This window comes from Dermacentor variabilis, chromosome 2, assembly GCF_050947875.1.
Source record: "Dermacentor variabilis isolate Ectoservices chromosome 2, ASM5094787v1, whole genome shotgun sequence".
NCBI lineage: Eukaryota > Metazoa > Arthropoda > Arachnida > Ixodida > Ixodidae > Dermacentor > Dermacentor variabilis.
In genome coordinates, this window is record NC_134569.1 from 19013463 (window position 1) to 19034920 (window position 21458).

At 43.6% G+C, this 21458-nt stretch overlaps 1 protein-coding gene across 2 annotated transcripts in view; it reads right to left on the reverse strand.

Annotated features, from left to right (window-relative positions):
- The window catches only part of LOC142571459 (protein ECT2-like), a 109481-nt gene extending 90600 nt beyond the window's left edge, over positions 1-18881 (reverse strand). The window contains exons 1-6 of one of the 2 annotated variants that reach the window (XM_075679824.1): positions 18576-18881; positions 18258-18375; positions 18084-18172; positions 14128-14295; positions 10625-10714; positions 5930-6040 (exon numbers count right to left, since the gene is read on the reverse strand). In XM_075679824.1, coding sequence (XP_075535939.1) covers positions 5930-6040; positions 10625-10714; positions 14128-14295; positions 18084-18172; positions 18258-18318 — 519 coding nt within the window. In that variant the 5' untranslated portion in view covers positions 18319-18375; positions 18576-18881. The remainder of the gene's footprint in view (positions 1-5929; positions 6041-10624; positions 10715-14127; positions 14296-18083; positions 18173-18257; positions 18376-18575) is intronic. The other variant, XM_075679825.1, reaches the window with a different exon arrangement.
- Positions 18882-21458: the final 2577 nt, after the last annotated feature.

The window sequence follows — 21458 nt, forward strand, 5'->3', positions numbered from 1 at the left end:
CCACCCGCTATAGGAACATATTTCACATAGTTTGCACTCAGCGATTGCCAACCTTTCACACAAGCCAGTTCGGGAGACTCCATTATGGCAACTGCGCGCAGTGGCTTTCACTGTATGTATTCGGTAAATAGATGGCGTCTGTAAACGATTCTGTGCTTTCAGTTTGCCGAAGATTGTTATTTTGACAGTAATAATGTTCCCTCGTTTTGAGAGTACTTATAGAAATGTACAGGAGGGCTACCGCGTGGTGTTTTTATCAAGCGCCGTAAGCCAAACCTATGGGGAGTGCGCCGCGTGATCTCTCGTACTACGCAAAGGAGGCACTTCCGAGAGATGGTGACTTCGTAAGTCCTCGTCCCCAATATGAAGTGAATTCATTTTTAAGACAAAGAGTGTGCAACTAAGCATGCCTCCCTGCGGCACACCGGTCTCTTGGGTGAATGTTCTAGGCAAACTGTTTCCCACTCTTACACGACACTTGCATTCAAAGAGATAACTTTCGATTGTGTTCAGCATGCTGGCATGACACCCATTGCGGAAAGGTTCCAAAGAATACCGAAATGCCACACTGTATTGTATGCTTTCTCCAGGTAGAGAAACGCTGAAAGAAGGAACTGTTTATGTATAAAGGTATCCCCGAAGTTGGCCTCAATGCAAATGAAATGGTCTGTTGTAGACTTGCCTTCTCAGAAACCACACTGGAAGGGGTCTAGTATTTTGTTATTTTTCAAGAAACAGATTAGGTGCTGGTTTATCATTTTTTCAAATAGCTTGCACAGACAGCTTGTTAGAGCTACAGTCTGTAACTGCTGGCTAGAGACAGGTCCTTCCCTTGTTTAAGAATGGGTATAACAATAGCTTCTTTCCAAGCAGATGGAATGTATCCAGCTGCCCACATAGCATTGAAAAGAGACAGAAGTATTTTTAGAGTATCTGAGTGTATGTAATTGATCATTTCATGAACACGTGATCACTACCTGGCGCCGAGTCTTTGCAACGATTGAGAGATGCCTGAAGTTCAGCTAAGCTGAACAGGCGATTGTATGCTTCATTTCTTCCACATTTGCATTCCAAGGTGCTGTCACTCTGCATTTTCTTTGAACCACAGGAAAGTGTGTGTGTAGCGTGATATAGACAAGATTCGTTCAAAGTGCTCCCCCCCCCCCATCTAGAAAATCCGCCCAATTTTCCAGGCCATCTCCTTCGGTATTTACTAGGGGCAGAGGATGAGACTGTCCAGCCTTTTAATTTATTTACCTGGCTCCAGACCTTTCTCTCATCAGTGTATGAATTAAAACTGGATATATACCTCTCCCAAGTATATCTCTTAGCTCGTCGATGCGTTCTTCTGCCCTGCAACTTTGCTTGCTTAAAATTAATGAGGTCTTCGGCACTTGGACAGTCACACAGCAGTCCCCAAGCTTTGTTGTTTTGTTTTTTCCTTGCATTTTGACATTCATCATTCCACCACGGGATGCAGCGTTTATTAGACAGTCCATTTGCTTGTTGGATGCATTTTGTGGCAGCGTCTATTATAAAACCTGTCAAGTAAGCCACGGCATTCTCTTTATTAAGATCAGCAATGTCCTCCATGTCTAAACGTGTACGTTCTCAGAATAATTCCCAGTTCGCCGTGTAAACCTTCCATTGAGAAGGATGTGGGGAGCATTCATTCTGTGTTGCGAGACTTAGAATTATCGAGAAGTGGTCGCTTCCGTAAGGGTTCTTAACATTCCACTCGAGGTACAGCAGGAGAGTGCTGGATACTATGCTTAAAGGGACACTAAAGGCAAATAGTAAGTCAAACTGAAGTGATAGATTAGTACTCGAGAATCTCTAAGGCATCAATACTATCACGAACAGAGCTTTAATAATCAAGAAATCGAGGCAAATGCAGGACATGATTAGAGACTCCCCCGGGACATTCAAGCACTTGCCCGATGACGAAAGCACTCAGTTAAATTCTGTCACTGGTACTCAACTACCCTTTGCAAAAAACATCCTTGTAAAAAACAACCTTGTAGCTGCAGCGGAAAATCCTCAGCTCCATCTTGGATCGGTGCCGCCATCTGTCAGGGGCTGTTTTCACTATTAGATGATGTCAGGGGCTGTATTATTAGATGAAATAAAATGCTACGTGTCCAGTTCCATTCCATGTTTAGAAAAAGGAAGTCACTGAAATTACCGTTGATGACGCAGGTGGTCGAAAGGTTTCGTTTTCGCTCGACTCTGCGCCGCCCGTGCTTTTGCGTTTCCGTATCGCCCGTGTCATTGACCGTGCCCGTGTCAATACTGCCCGTGTCGTTATTGTGTTCTCTTTCGCTGTCCCAGTCTTTATTTGAGGTGAATATGATATGCAGTAAACACCAACTAGGCCAAACTGAAGTTCTTCTGAAGTACTTTCCTGATCGCATAGTGCTGCGCTGGTTTTGCTGGCTCGCGGAACTCAGACAAACTGCAAGTAGCAGAGAATTCAACTTCCATGAGATGTCATGGGTTGCCTGAATGGTCTACGCCACTTGACCAAAAAGAAGCTGCAGCGGAAAATCCTCAGCTCCATCTTGGATCGGTGCCGCCATCTGTCAGGGGCTGTTTTCACTGGCGGAAGCAAAGGGTGGTGGTGGCGTCTGCAATGCCACCACTCCCCAGGTTGGGAGGCAGCAGATTTGAATTTCGAAAAAGGTATTTAGACCCTTGCGATACAATTCTCGCATAAACTTTGTCTTTTCCTGGCACGAAAGAAGCATTGCGAGGTTTCCAGAATGGTATTTAAACAGTCCATGTTGACTTAGTACTTGCCTTTAGTGTCCTTTTAAATCAATTGAGGAGTAGGTGTTGTGTGCAATGCTATAGTACGTCAGCTCCTTCTTATTGAGAAAGCATGCACCAGATGAAGAATACAGAAAGTATTTTATTAACTGTCCTCTTCCATCGCAATGGAAGTCTCCCCAAAGTGTTAAGCGCATCTGGATATCTGACTATGATATATGGCTCAGGGAGTTCATCGATGTAATTTTGAAATTTGGTTTTATGAAGTTGATAGTTGGGAGCGATTTATATAGAGCTGGTAGTAACTAGCTTATTAAACAACACTGCTTGAACAGCAACTGCCTCTAGGGGCATGCGAAGCTTATTTTAATAATAATAATAATATATGGGGTTTTACGTGCCAAAACCACTTTCTGATCATGAGGCACGCTATAGTGGGGGACTCCGGAAATTTTGACCACCTGGGGTTCTTTAACGTGCACCTAAATCTAAGCACACAGGTGTTTTCGCATTTCGCCCCCATTGAAATGCGGCCGCCGTGGCCAGGATTCGATCCCGCGACCTCGTGCTCAGCAGCCTAACACCATAGCCAGAGCTTTTTTTTTTTCCCCCATGGCAAGGTACACATCCATTGACTATAATAGCCACGCCACTAAACAACACGACTGCATTATCACAGTCTTTGCGAAATATGGTATATTGTGGAAGAAAATTTGTGTGTGTTTGAGGTGTGTTTCTTGAACATACAGTACCCTGGGACTAAGTTTGCAGAGCCCAACATACACTACACTGCTTACAGAAAAACGCTCTCACAAGGCTGACTTGAGTACACGTGATTAATTGGATAACCTGGTTAAACCTGGCTGGGCTAATATAGGCTACTCCATCAGGCTAATCAGGCAGTAGTCCACTAAGTTTGAGATATTGTGGGAGCAAAGGCCCCACATCCAAGTTGTTAGTGGGCCTCTGGAGCATCAGACCCAGTGAGGAACCATTCAATCATTCAAAGCTCAGGGGTGTGAAGGTGCCAGGAGGGCAATCACAGGGAGGGCAATTGGGGTGCATTCCAGTGACGTGCTCGGATATGTGACTCGTCCTCGGGGGCATTTGGAACAATTTGCACAGGGAAGTACCTCTGGCATGCTAGCTATATTTGCCATTTTCTACGGGTGTGCGAATATTCTAAAATTTCTAATAATGAATCAAATATATTTCGTCTTGGTTTGGCGCTCATATTGAATACTTGATAACCTGAACATTGAATATTTATCAGACAAAGTAATTATAAAATTAATTGGTCATGCTATATTTTATGGCACATTCTCCTGCTGAAGAAAAAATGCAGGATCTGACACAGTATTGGTTTTAGCGAAGCAAATTTGTTTGCAAATGGTTCAAAATATGTTTTCTGTTATCAATTATGTCAAATACAAACACTGACCGATTTTACAGCAGCCAGATTTTTTGAGCCTGTGTGCTTAGGACTTCCTCATGACACCGTCACCTTGCCATAGAACCAACGTATAATAACAACTGAAATTTTCAATGCTGCACTGTGCTTCACAAAATTTCTTCACCATGGTCTATGCGTGCGATGCTGTAAACAAGGTGGCATGAGATTAAGTGCACTGGCTAGACTGACAGCCATCGTAGCGGAGTTGGGTCCGTGTGCGGCCCGATCTGCATCCAAAAGATCAGTACGCAACTGTACTTAGCTAGCCAAGTGCAGCATGAAATGTATGGAAGAAAAAAATTTGCTTCCATGTTAAAATGGATTATTCAAGATACATGCGTTTTGGCCTATGGCTTAGCTTGATTGGACTGCAGCTAACAAGCCAATATGGCAATCCTACATGGTCAGATCAATCACACAGCTGCACGTTAGCAAGCATGTTCCTTGTTAGAGAGAAACACATATACGCAAAAGACCCCTTTGCTGACATGACCGAGGCATTATGCCTGAGTTTTTTTCGTGCAGGCGTGATTGGAACTTTGCTTTTCTGCTACTGCCCGTCTATATTCTTATAGCAATTGTTAGATATAACGAAGGTACTTTCATGTCAGATGTGACTTCATTATAACCAAGTTCTAATAATCATTGCTGATGAGCAAGGACTCGACCCTTTGTCTTCACTAGATTACTCGCCAGGAACAGTTCATGTCCAAATCGGCAAATCCAGTGGTCATGTAGACATCACAAAACTCTGCCTTCTAGGAGGAGAAGCTCAAAACAGGCACACATGCCACCCCTAAGATGATCATGGAAAGGGGAAACGAATTCACCATGCTCATTGGTCCAGCAATGACCGGGAGAAGTGAACAACACAAGCTGCCAGAAGAAAAGCTGCTCCCAAAAAATTCCCTACCACTTTTTGACTGGCTTAATAGGTTGGCACGAAGCACAACACTTGGCATTGGTGATTAGCAGCTTCTTGGATGCGGTCGGTTTGAGCAGCTTGCTGAATACGCACGCACCTCTTTGTAGGCAAGTAGCCCATGCCTTGAACATGTCTCTCTGAAGATAGCTTCACAGTTCCGTCACAAGCCAGTCGCTTGGGTAGAATAGAGACTGCTGAACTTGTCAGAGTCTCAGTGTCCTCATTGACTCAGTGGAATGTCGTTTGACCCAGTACCACAATGACCCCGGCCTCCTCTCTTAGGCGAATATGCCAAGCGTAACAAGGCACCTGGATCCTTGCAACTTTGAGCAAATTTCCAGGGAACAGAGATGAGAACTGGCCTTGATAACTTGCTGCATTGCAATAGACTATCACACAGTTTAAGATTCTAAAGAACCAAAAGTTGTGATGCACATTTGTCCAACTTGATTTTTGGGATATACCAAACTAATATAACGTTTACTGCTGATGTCAAATTTATAGGTACCAGATGTGGAAGGCAACTGAAAGGAATGCAGGGTCTGTACTTTGTAACAAACGTAATTTTCATCCTTCTTGCCTTTTGTCACTGGCCTGCATGACACATCATTAAGTGGTGCAATGAACTGCGCAACAGATAAATTAATAAAACTGGAGAAAAAGGTTACAAAATACAGTTACAGCAAAATTTTTTTGACAAGCCTGCACAACTAGTATTGTCCATTTGTCTCATTTTGTTGCAATGACTTAACCATGATTTCAGCAGCAAAAAGTCAACATACCTCGTATTTGGCACTGGTCACAGAATCAGCCACACAATGCGTTACATTCCTGCTGGAGAACTTGTCCCGCACACTGGCTCCCATGTAGTGCGACAGCAGGAGCAGCTCACACTGCACAAAGGCAAGCGAAACACCAATGCTGCTGCTGATGATGATGTGAGGTGTTTTATGGCGCAAGGGCCAGTTATGGCGAAAGGGCGCCATGGCAGATGGTGATGTTAACGGTGTATTGAATTCCTCATCATAGATGTGACATGGCTGTAAAAGGGCTTAAAAACTTGCTGTAAATGACCCTAAAGCCCATAGGTACTAAAATAATGACACTTGGGTTTCGTTAAAAACATGATGCAACAAAACAGTGACACTAGAGCTTCAAGACAGCCCTTGAATACAAGAGCTGTTAATCGTATGCTAAAATTACTTGGCCAAATGATTTTAAGAGTGTCTGTTTCAGCTAAAAACACTAAGACTAATTTCAGGTTAGAGAGCGGTTTATTGCTAAGAAAAAATGCCAGGTGAAGAGGTATATTTTTGCGATATGCGGAAGGGAAATACCTTTCCCTCTCTGCTTCTATTGCAGGACATTGAATAAGAACATGCAGGACTGTGAGAATATTGCCACACTTACAAGTCGGAGAATCTCCCCCAGTCAAGAGGTAAGAGTGAGTACTTTAATTGTGTCCTATTCTTTTAATCAGCAAAGAAGTACTTCCTTATATCATGCCATTCTTCCAGTTATACAGTTTACTAGTTTTGGTTTTATCACGCGACGCTTATTCAATGCTTGGGTATCTCACTCTCCTTGCCAGTGGTTCCTCAGTTTATGGCGTAGAAAAGATTTTAGGTCTGTGGCAGGGATGGGGATATTTCGATCTGTGTTGCTAAAACTTGCTGACGTAGTGTTTTCGTCAGCAGCTACGTTGCCTTTCATACCTTTGTAGCCAGGTACCCAGCATAAGACAATCACAAGGTTGCACATATATGCGGTGCACAATAAGCTGTACAGTTCATTCAAAACAGAGTTCTTGTGTTTTCGTAGACTAATTAAGGCTCTCACGACACTTAACGAGTCTGTGAAGACAATAGCCTTAGTAACATTTGTGAGACTTGTGTGTTGAATAGCTGAGAGTATAGCGTATGCTTCCGGTGCATAATGGTGCACGGATTTAGTGCCCCAGATGTTGAAAATGAGGGTCCGAGAGCTGCGTAAGCAACACCAGCAGGAGACTTCTAAGCACCTGTGTAAAATTCAGCACAATAATACTCTTGAAGTTCAAAAAAATGCGAATATATATGTGCCTCAGGTGCTCATTTCGATATTTTTATGAAAGTGATGTCAGACTGGATAGCCTGCCACTCCCAAGAAGGTGGAAACCGAGTAGGAGCCACTTAGACATTCTCTAAAAGAGGGACGCCTGTTTCTTCTGACAGTGCTTCCAACCGGAGGGACAGAGAAGGCCGGATGGGTAGGCAGTTACGGAACAGCCTGGTTGTGGACAAGCCCTGAATAATCGAGTGGCATGGATGATCCACAGCTGATTTTACCTTCAAGGCATATGAAAAGCTTAAGTATGTCCTTTGGTAATACAGAGACCATTTGTTAGATTCGACGTACAGGCTTTGCATAGGACTAGTCCCATAGGTTCCTGGAGCAAAGTGGATGCCTAAGTGGTGGATAGGATCTAGCATTTTCAGAGCATTAGGTCTAGCAGAATTATAGACTATTGTGTCGTAGTCAAGACGTGCTAATATGAGACTTTTGTACAACTTTATAAGGCAGCTCCTGCCGCTTTACCAAGATGAGCGTGACAAGTTTCAGCAAATTCAGTCTTGAGGTCATTTGCCTTAAGATACTTCATATGTGGTACAAAAGTTGGCTTACTGTCTAAAAAGATCCATAAAAATTTGTGTTCATGGCTCACAGATAGCCCTTCACCATTGAGATATATTATGGGGTCTGCCAGTAACAGGACGCACATACTTTTTTGAGGGTTTAGTTTAACTGTTTTCGTCTGCCCACTTAGACAATTTATTTAAGCAAAGCTGTACTTGTTACTCGCAGATACTTAGACTACATGATTTGCAACCCATCTGGGTGTCCTCCACATATACAGAATAAAACATAGTATGTGGTATGACAGCCTGGATCGAGTACATTATGACAATAACGAGAGTGCAGCTCAGCACACCACCTTGTGGTACACCAGCCTCCTGCGTAAAAGGATGAGACAGAACATTACCAACTCTTATGGAACGTACGATAGGAGAGGTAACTGAATCACGTTCAGCAAGTTGCCTTGAACTCCTATTTCAGACAGATCACGGAGAATTACAAAGCGTCAGGTTGTGTAGTACGTCTTCTCCACATCTAAATATACTGACAAGAAAAACTCTTTGTGGACAAAGGCATCACAGATATTTGTATCGATGTGGACAAGGTCATCTGTTGTGGATCTACCTTCCCTGAAACCGCACAGTAAGGGATCGAGTGCCTTGCTGCTCTCAAGAAAATGGATGAGGCGCCGTTTAATCATTTTATCAAATAGTTTGCATACACAATTAGTCAGAGCTATAGGCCTATAACTGCTGGGTGAGGAAGGGTCCTTGCCCTCTTTGAGAATAGGAATTACGATTGGTTCTTTCCAGGCGGACGGAACGTAGCAGCGAACATGGAGTTGAAGAATGACAGTAGCGCTTTTGGGGTTTCGGGGTGTAAGTGTCTGATCATCTCATACATTATTCTGTCACTTCCTGGAGCAGACTTGTTGCAACAATTCAGTGAGGCCTGGAACTCAGCCATTCTAAATTGACAATTGTGTACTTCATTGAATGTGCCTTTCCGATACGGAGGAAGCTGCTCTGCTTGTTGCTGGTATTTTAGGAATATATCTGTAATGAGATGTACTCGAAATGTACTCCTGGACAATCTGCCTGGTCCTCAAGAGTGTCTCCTTGTGTATTTACTAAAGGTAAAGGATGAGTTTCATGGCCTTTTATTTTGTTCACCCTGTTCCAGGCTTTTCGTTCGTCTGTATAGAATTGATCCTCAACTTTCCTGTTTCGCACAGCAGCGTATTCTACTACCTTGTGACTTAATCGCCTTGAAGTTAACTAGGTTGTCTGCGGTTGCTGAGTTACGAAGAAGATGCCAAGCCTTGTTTTGCTTTTTCTGGGCTTCCCAACACTCCTCATTCCACCATGAAACATGTCATTTCGAAGGCAACCCATTTGTTTGAGAATACGTATTGTTGCAGCAGCTATAATAAAAGCTGTTATGTATGCTACTGCATCCTCCAGGCTAAGTGCGCGGATATCATTCCAGGGTAGGTGTGTTAGCTCACGAAATGTCGTCGAGTCGGCTGAACAGACTTTCAATCGAGGAACGTGTGTAGGGTATTCTGCGCGTTTCGTAAGGTTTAAACGACAGGAAAGCGTTCTCTTCCATAAGGGTTGTTAATCACTTCCCACTCCAGATAGGACACAACTATACTGCAGGCTATGCCATGTGCCTATACTGCACGCTATGCCACGTCAATGGAGAAAAATGTTTTCTGTGCAGGACTGTAAAACCTGACGTAGCCATGACCGCTCTGAGGGGACAGAAACAGAGCTGGGCACGCTTGGCTGCCAGTGACATAGAAATCCATGGCTGGCATGCTGCGGAAACTGCGGCACTTGTCTTCACTACTATCCTAATACGGCATGCTTCCGCCAGTGGCGTAGCCAGAAATTTAGTTTGGGGGGGGGGGGTTACGTTGCAGCTCGGCATCCTCCTTAAGAGGAAGCTTTAGCTCGGGTGCTCCTATCTAAATACATGTAGAAGGGGAATTCTTTTCTCTTGGCAACCACTGCACCAAATTTGACGAAGTTTATTATATTTAAAAGAAAAATGGGGCGGGGCGGGGGGGGAGTTCTAGTGACTGCTGGTTTCGAATTTTTCATTTAGGTCGTCAATTTTTTATTAAGAATTGTCCAAAATTGCAAATTTTCAGAAAACGAAACTATCAAGTTTAAAACTCTGTAACTCAACAATGAAAAGTGATATCACAATTCTGTGAATTTCATATAATAGGACATCTACAGCGGAGAAAATTGATATGTTACACATGAATCTAAAAAAGTTAGTATTATGGAAATACAGCTTTTGCAGAACCCTTGTACACAATGTAACCAATTCACATAAGATACAAATTGACATACCATACCAAATTTGTCCACTTTGACTGCTATAATAGCTGCTGTTGACAGAACCGCGATATCTGTTCTTGATGCAGAGCTGTTAGTTTGTAAACGTCGTGCTCCTATTCTTTTTGAACTTTCAAGTTTTGCTTGAAACTCTGCTCAACATAGGCCAAAAAATCACTGATTTCATGGGGAGCTAATAATCCTTGTATGCATTCACTGTTCTCTAGTGACACCAAGGCACTGCAGCCATTGGAGTCGCTGCTGGGATCATAGACATGAGTACTGACCAGTCAAGTTCAAATTGTTCAGAGAGGAACAACATCAAGATAAAAATAACAAATGTCTTGGTCCATATATATGTATAGGCACTGGCTGAAACATTCAGTTTAGATCAAATTAACTGTAGACGAATTAACAGAAGTGTACTGTATACTTAAAATGTGAGGCTGCTAAAATAAAACATGCTGCTTTACAGTTTTCGAAGGACGAAAATTTCCCCAGGGCACGCACCAGTTCAGTCCGGGACTTGAAGCCAGTGAAGACGATGACCAAGCCATCCATGGAAAGGTTGTAGATCGGCCGGCCTTTGTCAGGAAAAGGCTGCATGACAGCAGAGTATGCACAGCTGGTGAGAAAGCACACAATGCATGGAACCGTCACAGCAATTCAGAATATGTTCATCATGTGTGAAGTGCTGTTGTTAAATATTCTAGCTGCTTAAAAGTAAATTCAAGCATGACAGCTCACTTGCATATTATATAGTTGACCCATGGGTGCAACACAAATACAACTATAATGTCAACATGAGCATTTATGAAGCCCAGAAGCGCTTCTTGGTTCTTGTAAGCAAACTCTTTTGATCAATAAAGCATGAAGTCACAAACACCAGATCCTAATGCTGCTCTTGTACATGCAGCAGAGCAGACCTGCAACATCACTCAATGTTTATTTTCTTCTACCAGCACTTTCTGAATTCACTGTCATCGTTTCCAGGCTCTGTGGCTTCATTAACAGCTGCTATAGGCTGGGACATACATGTCGCTACAAGCATAAAAAAACATTTAGAGAAAAGCTATGGAAAAATTGAACTGAGCACAAAAATTGAACTGAGCACACATAGCATCTCATGCTTAAGTCTTAAACCAATACCAGTAACTAAAGTGGAATCCTAAAGAAAAAAAATTATGTGGCTCCAACGCGCTGTGGGAATTAATGTAAGCAAGGCTTTCTGTGCTGTTTGTGTTGACTGATGATAACTGATGGTGATTTTTATGGCGAATGTTTAAGTTATTCAGTGTTTAATGCAATACTAGAGTGGCAAGTTGATGTTAAACATTGACTTGCCTGCACCACTGCTTTTTGTCTGTGCAGTACACAGAACACACAGCGAGACCAGCCTATGTGAGGCGTTGTTGTGCTCCACTGTTCGTAACCTCCAAGAAGGTTAGCATTGTCATTGCCTCACATGGCACATTACATCATGTTAGAAGTGTTAAACTTTATTTGAATAATGAGGTTGTATGTGGCCAAATCATGATCAGATTACGAAGCACACCGTAGTGGCGGACTCCGGATTAATTTTGACCACTTGGGATTCTTTAACATGCACCTAAATCGAAGTACACAAGCATTTTTGCATTCTTCCCGGTCAAAATGCAGCTGCCGTAGTCGAGATGATACCTCGAGCAAAGACATAGAGCCAAAGCTACTGTGGCAGGGACAAAAGTGTTGATTTATGAGCGGCCGCTTTCATATAGTATTGTCTAGACGATGCGGTGCGTTAATGCGGCTTTGAGTCAGCACACCCACCGTCAGTTGTTTGTGCATGATATTTATTTTCCAGTAATAGCAGAAACATACAGCGCTGTTCCCTGAATTTGAAAAGTTTGTCCATGACTGCTGCCATGTCTAGTAGTAGCGATTCCTTGCTTTCTTATGTCGCCTCGCCCTCCCTCATTGTATCCCTATGTATGCGAGCTGCCATGAGTGAAGAGTGGCAAGGCTGTTATTCCCTCGTTTCGCGACTGCATCAGCTCAACCGGTTATATCCATTCTCTGCCTTTTCTCTCTACCCCTCTCCACCATTCTATCTGTCTCCCCTATGGAATGTTATAAGAAGCCAACAAACATATGATATGACTAATAAAATATCGGGCCTCTCGGTTAACCCCACATTCTTCCCCCTCTAGAATGCTGCGTGTTAGTACAAAGGTAAGTGCTTCAACTTCTACAATGCTTTTGTGGGGGGCTCACAGATAATTGCAGTTGTCTAGACGGTATTGCGATGATGCGGTTGAAAGGTCCAAACAAGTTCTCATGTCACCTTTCTTCTCTGCCGTGTTCCTGCCATGTACGCATATGCTCTGAACCACCCCCCGACGCGGTGTGCCAGACAGCAACAGCAGCAGCCAAAAGCAGTGAAAAAGTCAAAGGAAGAGGCAAAGAACGCTTCTTTTTAAAAGAACAAGCGTGATGTGCTACAGGCACAGCATGGTTGAGCCAGCAGATTAAGCCAACTGGTGGCCAAAGTTCTACAGCATGTTCATAAAAAAGACTGAAGCTGTGACGCTGCCATCATCATTGATGGCGGAAATGGAAAATGTAAGACCAATGACTTTGCCAAAACTACCAGCAGACCAGCAGGAAGCACTGCACTTGAAAAAAGTATGAGGCCCGAGTGACCCACAATAACTACTGTAACCATACCTTTCATGAACCTACTAGCAAAATCAACAACACAATGACAATAACAAGTAAAGCTGGGACCTGGGCTGCTTTATCTTGTGTACGTTTTGCAATATTGATGTTTCCCAATTAAAAGCACCCTGTTCACTGCCACCTATAGTAAATAGCAGGAGATAAGCATGATTATTACTCCTAGTAAGCAACAAATGCTTAAGCATAAGCAAGTAGTACATTGAAGCAGTTCTGTATGCCTAGACATGTTTTCTATCTTGTAGTCATAAGTCTAAGGACGTGCTCCTCAGCTAAAACCTAAATATGTCACACCATAAACCAAATATTTCACCAAGTTTCAGAAAGTAAGCAGGCAATTTCAACACACCATTGTGCTGGCCACTTATCGATCAGAGTTTCTTTTGCACTGACCTTCTTTTCCCCTAATTTTTTCCAGCATTTTTACATACTTTGAAGCCAAGCTTCCAGAAAGCCTTGACAGAGATTTGCACAAACAACTGAACACAGTTGCATTACTGCATCACACACAATTTGTAATTTTCCTGTCAGTTTCATTACAAAAAGCTTCATGCTGGAACAATGGTCATTTCCCAAATTCCAAGCCCAAGTGTTGGATATAGAATCTCCAGCCACACACAATAAATACCACACTGAAGGTTCAAGCATTCATGATTGTCACTGCTCAAGCTTGCAAAGACAAACTAAGTAGCAGCTCTCCTCACCAGGGTAGACTGATGAAGCTGGGCTATCATATGAAAAGCTGGCTTTATTGATGATGCTGCATGATGACATTGCAAAAGCAAGAGTAAGTGATTTTTCGCTGTTTTTGACACAAGATTGTAAATTCCCTGCTGCATACAGCACAATAGTACTTAGCACACATGTTCACAGGAGCCTCTTGTACAGATCAAGGTTTTATTACTATGTACAAAAAGTGTTTCAGGGCCCCTTTAAATACAAGCCCAATGTGTTTACAATGTCTTAATGTGTTTTAGAAGACGCCCAAATTTGACTGATGCAGAGAGAAAGAAGAGGTAGGGGCTAACAGTAGAGTACCACTGTATAAATGGCACCACGTTACGACTTTCCTTAGGTGTGGTTTATGCTTCCAATAACATATGCACTTAAATCTCATAGCCACAAAGTGAGCATATGTGAAAGGTACAAAGAAATAAAATTTTCCCATTAAAAAAACAGGCATAAACATGACCAGGAACAAAACCATCACACGACTGCAGAATCACACCAGTAACTTGTGGGGAAGAATAAACACAGATGCATGTTAAAATAAAACATTTAGCCGGCAACACACTTACCATGCTTCTTTCAGCACACTGGACAATAAGGAGAGAGCTAAGCACCAGGGAGCGCTGCTTCAACTGCTCAAACAGGGGCCCCTCGAAGCGCTCGACAACAAAGACTGTGCCCCGATCACCAACGTATTCTGCTCCCGACTCGCTATGCACCACCGGCAGACCCTGGCACTGCACACACAGCAACACAGTGTGATACAGAGGAGACTGTGCTCCATGCCATTTGACACAATATTTTGTCACTAAGCATCACATAGCTTCCACAAGGGGAAAGAACTGGGAAGGACAAACACATGGATGAATTAGAGGACGCAGCTATAGCACTCTTCTCCATTGTAACTGAACATACTTAGTACAGCTGCAATAAAAAAAAAATGTTGCTCTTATCTATATAATGAAGACAAGAAAGGCATATCAGGCCTAGTCTACTGTGAACAATGGCTCTGCTGTTCACCATAAAAGTTATTTAGCCATTGGAACAAACCTGCAAGCACTTCCACACTAGACATCCCTACTGCCACAATAATCTACTGAATTTTTACCGTGCGGTAGCATCCACAACACGGAAGAACTCAGCAGCAAGCATTTTATTGACAATGAGTCGATGACAACGAAGGAAGAAACAGGTTATAAAACAATTTTCTACATATTAGAAGGCAGTTAAAGAAAACTCAGACACCTAAAGCACTTCTTAGGAGTTGTGAATGTGAAAGTTGAATTGAATGCCGCCGAGTGGTCCTTTGAGTTTTGCACTGCAAGTAATGTACCATAGCAGAAACTGCTGCCCGAGCCAGCAAGTAGCAGCAGCCTGCAGTGCCAACGCCACATGCCATTGACAAGGCAAAGCCCTGTCTTTTCACACAACACCTGACATGCTACTGTGGCAGCAGGTGTTCCCTTTCGCCTGCTCTGCTCCGCTGTGGCATGCTCCCATGGCGTCGCAGCCAATGGGAGTTTAGGTGCCATTTCACTGCTACAAGCGTCAAATGACTGCTTTTTCACTCAATGAGCCATTTGACTCTTTCACATCAAACATTTTTGCTGATTAGATTAAAAGAAAAATCTCACAGTCTAGTCAATAGGTTGATGAAGGCTTATCTGGTCAAATCTCAAAGAAAAAAATATTGCAGTCACTGACCCGGTCAAGGTGTGAAGAATAATGACCAAGGAACCCATATGGGCACCAAAGATGTTTGTTCGGAAAGTTATGTGCACAAAGAATGTGCGTTCAGTCCCAGGTACTGGTATTATAAATAAAAATTCTAGACCATTACACACCTGCCAACCTGAGCTTCATGTCTTCCTTCAGTATCGGGGAGGGGGGGGGGGGGCACTCATGCACCCATTCACACACCCATGTACAGGGTGTTTTAGCTACCACTTTCGAATATTTTTTTCAATTCCCTGTGGCAGATTTTTTCGTTCTCCATTCTCCTGTTCAGTGGATTCTTCTTGTGTGGATTTCTTCTGTTCGCCATTCAGTTATGGTGCGGTGTGCAGCTGCCCCGTCGTGGAGGCAGTTTTGGGAACTAGACCCATATTAATGCAATACCAACTAGCCCACCAGTCTGTTTTTTAACACACATGTCCCCCATTCCAAGTTACGGTGCATCATTGCTGACGTTTATGCGCACTTGTTGAAGAACCCATGTGTGCTATGCCTTGAATACGAGAGTGTATGTGTCAAGCGATAAATGATTGCTCATTGCTTCATTGGCACTCTACCGGGTCTGAAGTTCACATTGAGCACTATCTGGGCGTTTGACAACTGTGTGCAACTGTGCACTCCTAGGTCAAATGTAGACCTAGGTCACTGTTGGAGCCAGGCACGTACCCAGAGGGGGGAGGCTTAACGCCTGCTTCACGTCCGCCGTGGGTCGGCCCGGTATTGCACTATGTTCAGGCCAACCCGCGGTGGAGGGGAAACACTTTGCTTTTCGTTCGAGAGCTTTGACTGTCAGCAGCTTTTTTTTGACATTCCATCTTCAGAGTGGAATGGTTGTCAATTTTTCCACTCCTTTTGAATGGCGGTCGTAATCGGCATCTCCTGGGGTGTGGAGGTCAGTTTTCTAATTGACTAGGTGCCCGTGCGATTATTTCACCATCTATTGCAGCAGGCAGCGCGTAGTTTATTGTTTCAATTATATTATTAATTTTATTTATAACACCCAACACAATTTTTATGTCACCACCCATTGAAAGATCCCACGCATCGCTTTTGCTTTGTTAGTTCAACCTTCTTTGCTTATACTTATCCAGTGGCCAGGAAAGGGATTCGGTTCATAGTCAGCTGGTCTGTATGCTCGTGGAATGAGTTGTGGCCGGAGAAAGCGCCAGTTGCGTTTAACTTTTCTTTTTGCTTCACTATTTTCTCGAATGATAGTTCGCCGTGACACTGGCAGATCCTCGAAAGCATGTACCCGTGATATGGGTTAGATAATGTGGAAAATAAAATCATGCAAAAGAGCGTCCATCATCAGACCCTGCAACAACCGTTAAACCCATAAGAAATATAACTGTCACCCGTTAGATCATCTGGCTTTTCCCTAATTGTAAAGCACTTTTCGTGCAAAATTGGCAACTGGAAACAAGAGTTGCAAGGAGTTTAGAAATTAAGCGGTCTAATAAGGGAGAGAGCAAAGGCAACAGCCAAACAGGCAGGAAAAGCGAAAATTGTTTGTGAAAATGTTGTTGGATCAACATCTTTTTATTTAAAAAGGAAGTAGAGGAAATGCTGCCGGAAGTGGAGAATAATTCCGCGTGTTTTGACTGACACTTCTAGAGTAATCAATCCAGCTGGCTGACGTAGCCGCTTCTCTGCTGTGCTAATGTCGGTGTTTTTCGAACCTTCCGCGGTGGGTGCAGTACGTCTAGAACCGCAGCGTCCTGCGCTCTATACGTGGTTGTACAGGACTGGTGACCACACATCGTTATGCAACTTCCCAAATAACAACACGAGTCGGTTTTGGCACTTGGTAGAGCAGTAAACAAGGGATCGAAAAAAGCTGCGATTGTTCCGCAAATATATATTTCTCTAAAATTCTTTATCTTATTTTATCTTTATTTTGCACTTTCGCTTGTTAACTTGTTCTTGGCAAGGTTCTTCCTGCGCATCTTTCATGAGCGAGTCCATTTGATGTGGTTCTTTGTTTCCCAAGTAAAGGAGAGGTCTACCTCACCGGCGTACCTGTGAGATACCTGTTATTTCATTTCTCTTTTGCGGGTTTATGCATCTTTATGAAAAATGGTGGGCATTCTTCACATTCGTACTAGTTAAAGTACCCCCCCCCCCTCATTTTAATAGAAAAGTTACCTTGAATTGGGCCCCCCCCCTCCCGAAAAAAAATCCTGCGTACGTGCCTGGTTGGAGATGCTGTGTTACAGTGCACTGTCTCTGGGATCAGCTCACGAGAAAGATAAGATACTCGGCAGATACTATTGGTCAAGACTTAACAAGGATACTTCACATTAAAATGTCTCGCATAAGTAGATAGTAATACTAAGCGTCAGTGGTTTGATGCGATTTATTGGATAATATAAAAAATATTGGCAACTTTCGTCGCCAACTTTTCCACAACATTTGTTCGTTAGTGGTCTCACTTGATGGCTGGTAGTGAAGCCCCTGTTTATGAAAAGTGTAGACGGATAAAATTCAAGCAACAAGTGGCATTAATCTGCAAAAATATGTCGCCTAAGAGAACCACTGGCCTTCTGTCGCCAGCGGTTGACAGCAGCGGCTACGAGATCTTTCGCGCGGCGTAATATGTCAAGAAGTTCTGGATTCAAGAGTTCTGTGGCAGCCGGTCAGTAGCCACTGGAAACAGCCTGTACAGTTTTCCATAATTAGCAGAAGCAGAGAGATTACGTGACGTCGTTGAATGAGTTTATTAAAATCCTGTTTAGCAGCGTGAGCACTAGCACACGACACTGATAGAAATGACACTCGAAATCTAAATTACCTTCGCGGCTTGCACGACTTTCTCATTATCCTTGAGAGAACCCACAAGACATATCCTCTGTTTGGTGTATCCTCGACAGCTCAGGGTGTCTGAAATGAAAGGAAATGGCAGAGAATGAGAGGCGAGGACCGAAGTGCGGAACAGTTGTCGCACCCCCACTCTTTCGGGGCTCACCGTTGGCATTGAACCCGTTCGACGAAAAGGAGCCGCCCACAATAGAGCTTTCGTTGGCCATTGTGGCAGCCAAAAGGTTTTTTTCGCCGTTAGGCAGGCCTAAAACATCGCTTGTACACTGAAAAGTGCAAAAACAAGCAATCAAACAACCAAAAAGATTAGTTTATGCGTTGCTAAAATGGATCCCAAACAGGGAAAAGCTAGTATCAAGCATAGCTGCAGCCGCGTTTTTGAACACGTAGTTTAGCAAGATGCTATCAGCTAAAGCAGAAACAGAAACTTATTCAAGTGTATGGCAAATCAAATTTATTTACTCACCCGATTTCTCAGAACTATTGCTGGATCCGTTCAAACGCGGCGGCAGGGGTACAATTAAATGGAGTTAAATGCGACCTATGCGTCCTCTGCCGGACGCTTTGCCAGGCGTTGCTTCATGCGCACTCCGAGCCAACGTTTTATAAACGTTGCTCCCGGCAGCGTGTAGGAAAATATGGCAAAATCACTAGCTGCGTACACACTGGTAGTGGAAGTAACCTGAACCTGAAGCACTAAACACTTTGCGGATTTCTGATCAGCGACAGAAAGGCATAGATCAACGTTATTAGGTAATCTGGTAATTTAGTACCGTGTGCATAGGTGGCGTCCAAAGCCCGACATGTATCACGGTCTATAATTGTTTTTTCGGCTCCCAAGATTGCTTCCGCCGCACTTAACCTACCCATTTAGCTTAGCCTTGAAGATTTTCATTTTAAAAATTAGGAGTATGCCACCTATATGTAAATAACAAAACTTGAATTTGGACACCATCCATTGCAGAAATTAGTCTCGAAGGCTATCCTTCTGCTCGCAGCTGTCAGTATGCACCAACGTTTTTAGATCTTTCTAAAACGTTGGTACGCACCAAAAAGCGATTTACGTCATCGCTACCATGCATTACCGTGCACACTACCAAAGTTGGTGCTTTATTCTATGCAAAGACACAGCCTATGGCTACATCCATAGAGTTTCCTACAAAAATTTTGAAGGAAACTATGGCCCCACGTGGGCCCCACCGACTTCACTACCGTCCAAAATACACAAGCCTGGTCAAGAGGAGAGCTAACCTCATGGCTAACCTTCACTAGGGTGTCTACCTTCACTCTATGGAGTTAACCAATGCCTCCTTTACTAGATCATCATTCGTTGCTGGTGAAGCAGCGCACTGACACGGACACAGTGAAGACACACAAGAAAAGACGACACTCGCTACCAGGGTGTCTGAAACGTGTGTTCTTGTGCGCTGCTTCACCAGCAAGGTATAATGATCACTCACCAACTAGCCCAACTTTTTACTTTACTGAACCATTACTAGATGCCTGCCGCGTTGTCCGGTAAACTCGGTGACTCGGTTCCGTGCCCTCTCTCTTTTCACGTCTCCGCGAAAAGGCAACAAGCGCCTCTCATGGCGAACGCCTGCAACTTAAATCACGCGCTGCAGCCTCTGAGATTAACATGGCATCTGCCACAGTCTCGGAGGCCAACGAGAACGCTCGCGAACCATGCGGCCCGCTGATATTTTTTACGTAACGTATAGTCGTACACGCAATAACAAGTTTTCATAGTTAAACAAAACATGTTTTCGCGTAATAATAAAGCTAAAACAGCTTTTTACGCGCTGTTTTAGGAGGAAATGAATCATTGTGACAGACTGAACGGTACTTGCCAGGCGCGTCTTCAAGGTGTCCTGTCTCTCCGAGAACGATGTCAATCCGAAGTCACAATATACCGGCATTCCCATGCATACCACAGCGCAGCAGCGCCAGATTTCCCTCTAGGTAATAGTGAGAAACTCTATTTCGCGAACAGACGATGGATGGATGGATGGATGGATGGATGGATGGATAGATGGATGGATGTTATGAGCGTCCCCTTTGGAACGGGGCGGTGGCTTGCGCCACCAAGCTCTTGCTACTATGCTGCCTTATATCCTACCTAGGTTAACCAATGAAAAAAAAAAAACACTATGAACTACCACGTCCAAATTTTCTGATACCCTATTGCGAACTGTGCTTTTGTACGTCTCCGTCTTTTGTCGTTTCCCTACTTTTCTTCCACCAATCCTCCAATCGCCTCTTACTGACGTCTATTGCGGACCTGTTTGCTTTACCACTGCTCCCGCTGAACCCAAGGGCTTCCAGGAGGCCAGTGGTGCCTAAATCGACCGCTGGATAGACGTCTTCACATTCTAATAAAATATGCTCCGTCGTTTCCCTAGCTTTACCGCAGCAAGCACATGCTTCTTCTTCCTTCTTATATCTTGCTTTATAGGTGCGTGTTCTAAGGCATCCCGATCTCGCTTCGAAAAGTAAAGAGCTTCCCTTTGAGTTATCATAAATGGTTTCTCTCCTAATTTCGTTTTTTCCCCTTAAGTAGTTACTCATGGCAGGTTTCTTTTCCATTGCCGCCACCCATGAGATTAATTCAGCCTCTCTGACTTTCCGCTTGACCTTCTTTGTTGCTGTGTTGCCCACCCCACAGGCCGCATACTTGCTGGTAAGCTTCCTAGTTCTTTTCCTCCACTGTGAATCAATGTTTTGCCTGTACAGATACCTGAACACTCTCCCAGCCCATTTACTTTCCTCCATATTCCTCAGCCGTTCTTCATACTCAATTTTACTGCGAGCTTCCCTCACTTCAAAACTAGTCCAGCCCATATCCCCTTGCACAGCTTCATTTGTAGTCTTTCCGTGAGCGCCCAATGCGAGGCGACCCACTGACCTTTGGTTCCCGTCGAGTCCTGATTGTACCCCTGATTTAAAGCAAACAACCGCATTTCCAAAAGTAAGTCCTGGAACCATTACCCCTTTCCATGTACCTCGGAGGACCTCGTACCTATTGTATCCCCATAGCGCTCTGTGCTTCATTATGGCTGCATTTCTCTTCCCCTTGATTGTTATGGTTTTTTCCTGTGTTTCCATATATCCGTTGCCTTCGTTTATCCATATACCAAGGTATTTATATTCTGTTACCCGAGGTATTTCTTGGCCCTGTATCTCCACTGTCTGTTCACTGTTTTCATTGAATACAATAACACCTGATTTTCTAACACTAAATTTCAAACCTAAATTGTTGCCTTCCTGTCCACAGATATTAGCCAGACGTTGCAAATCACTTTGCTTGTTTGCGAGCAACACAATGGCGTCCGCATAAAATAAACCTGGG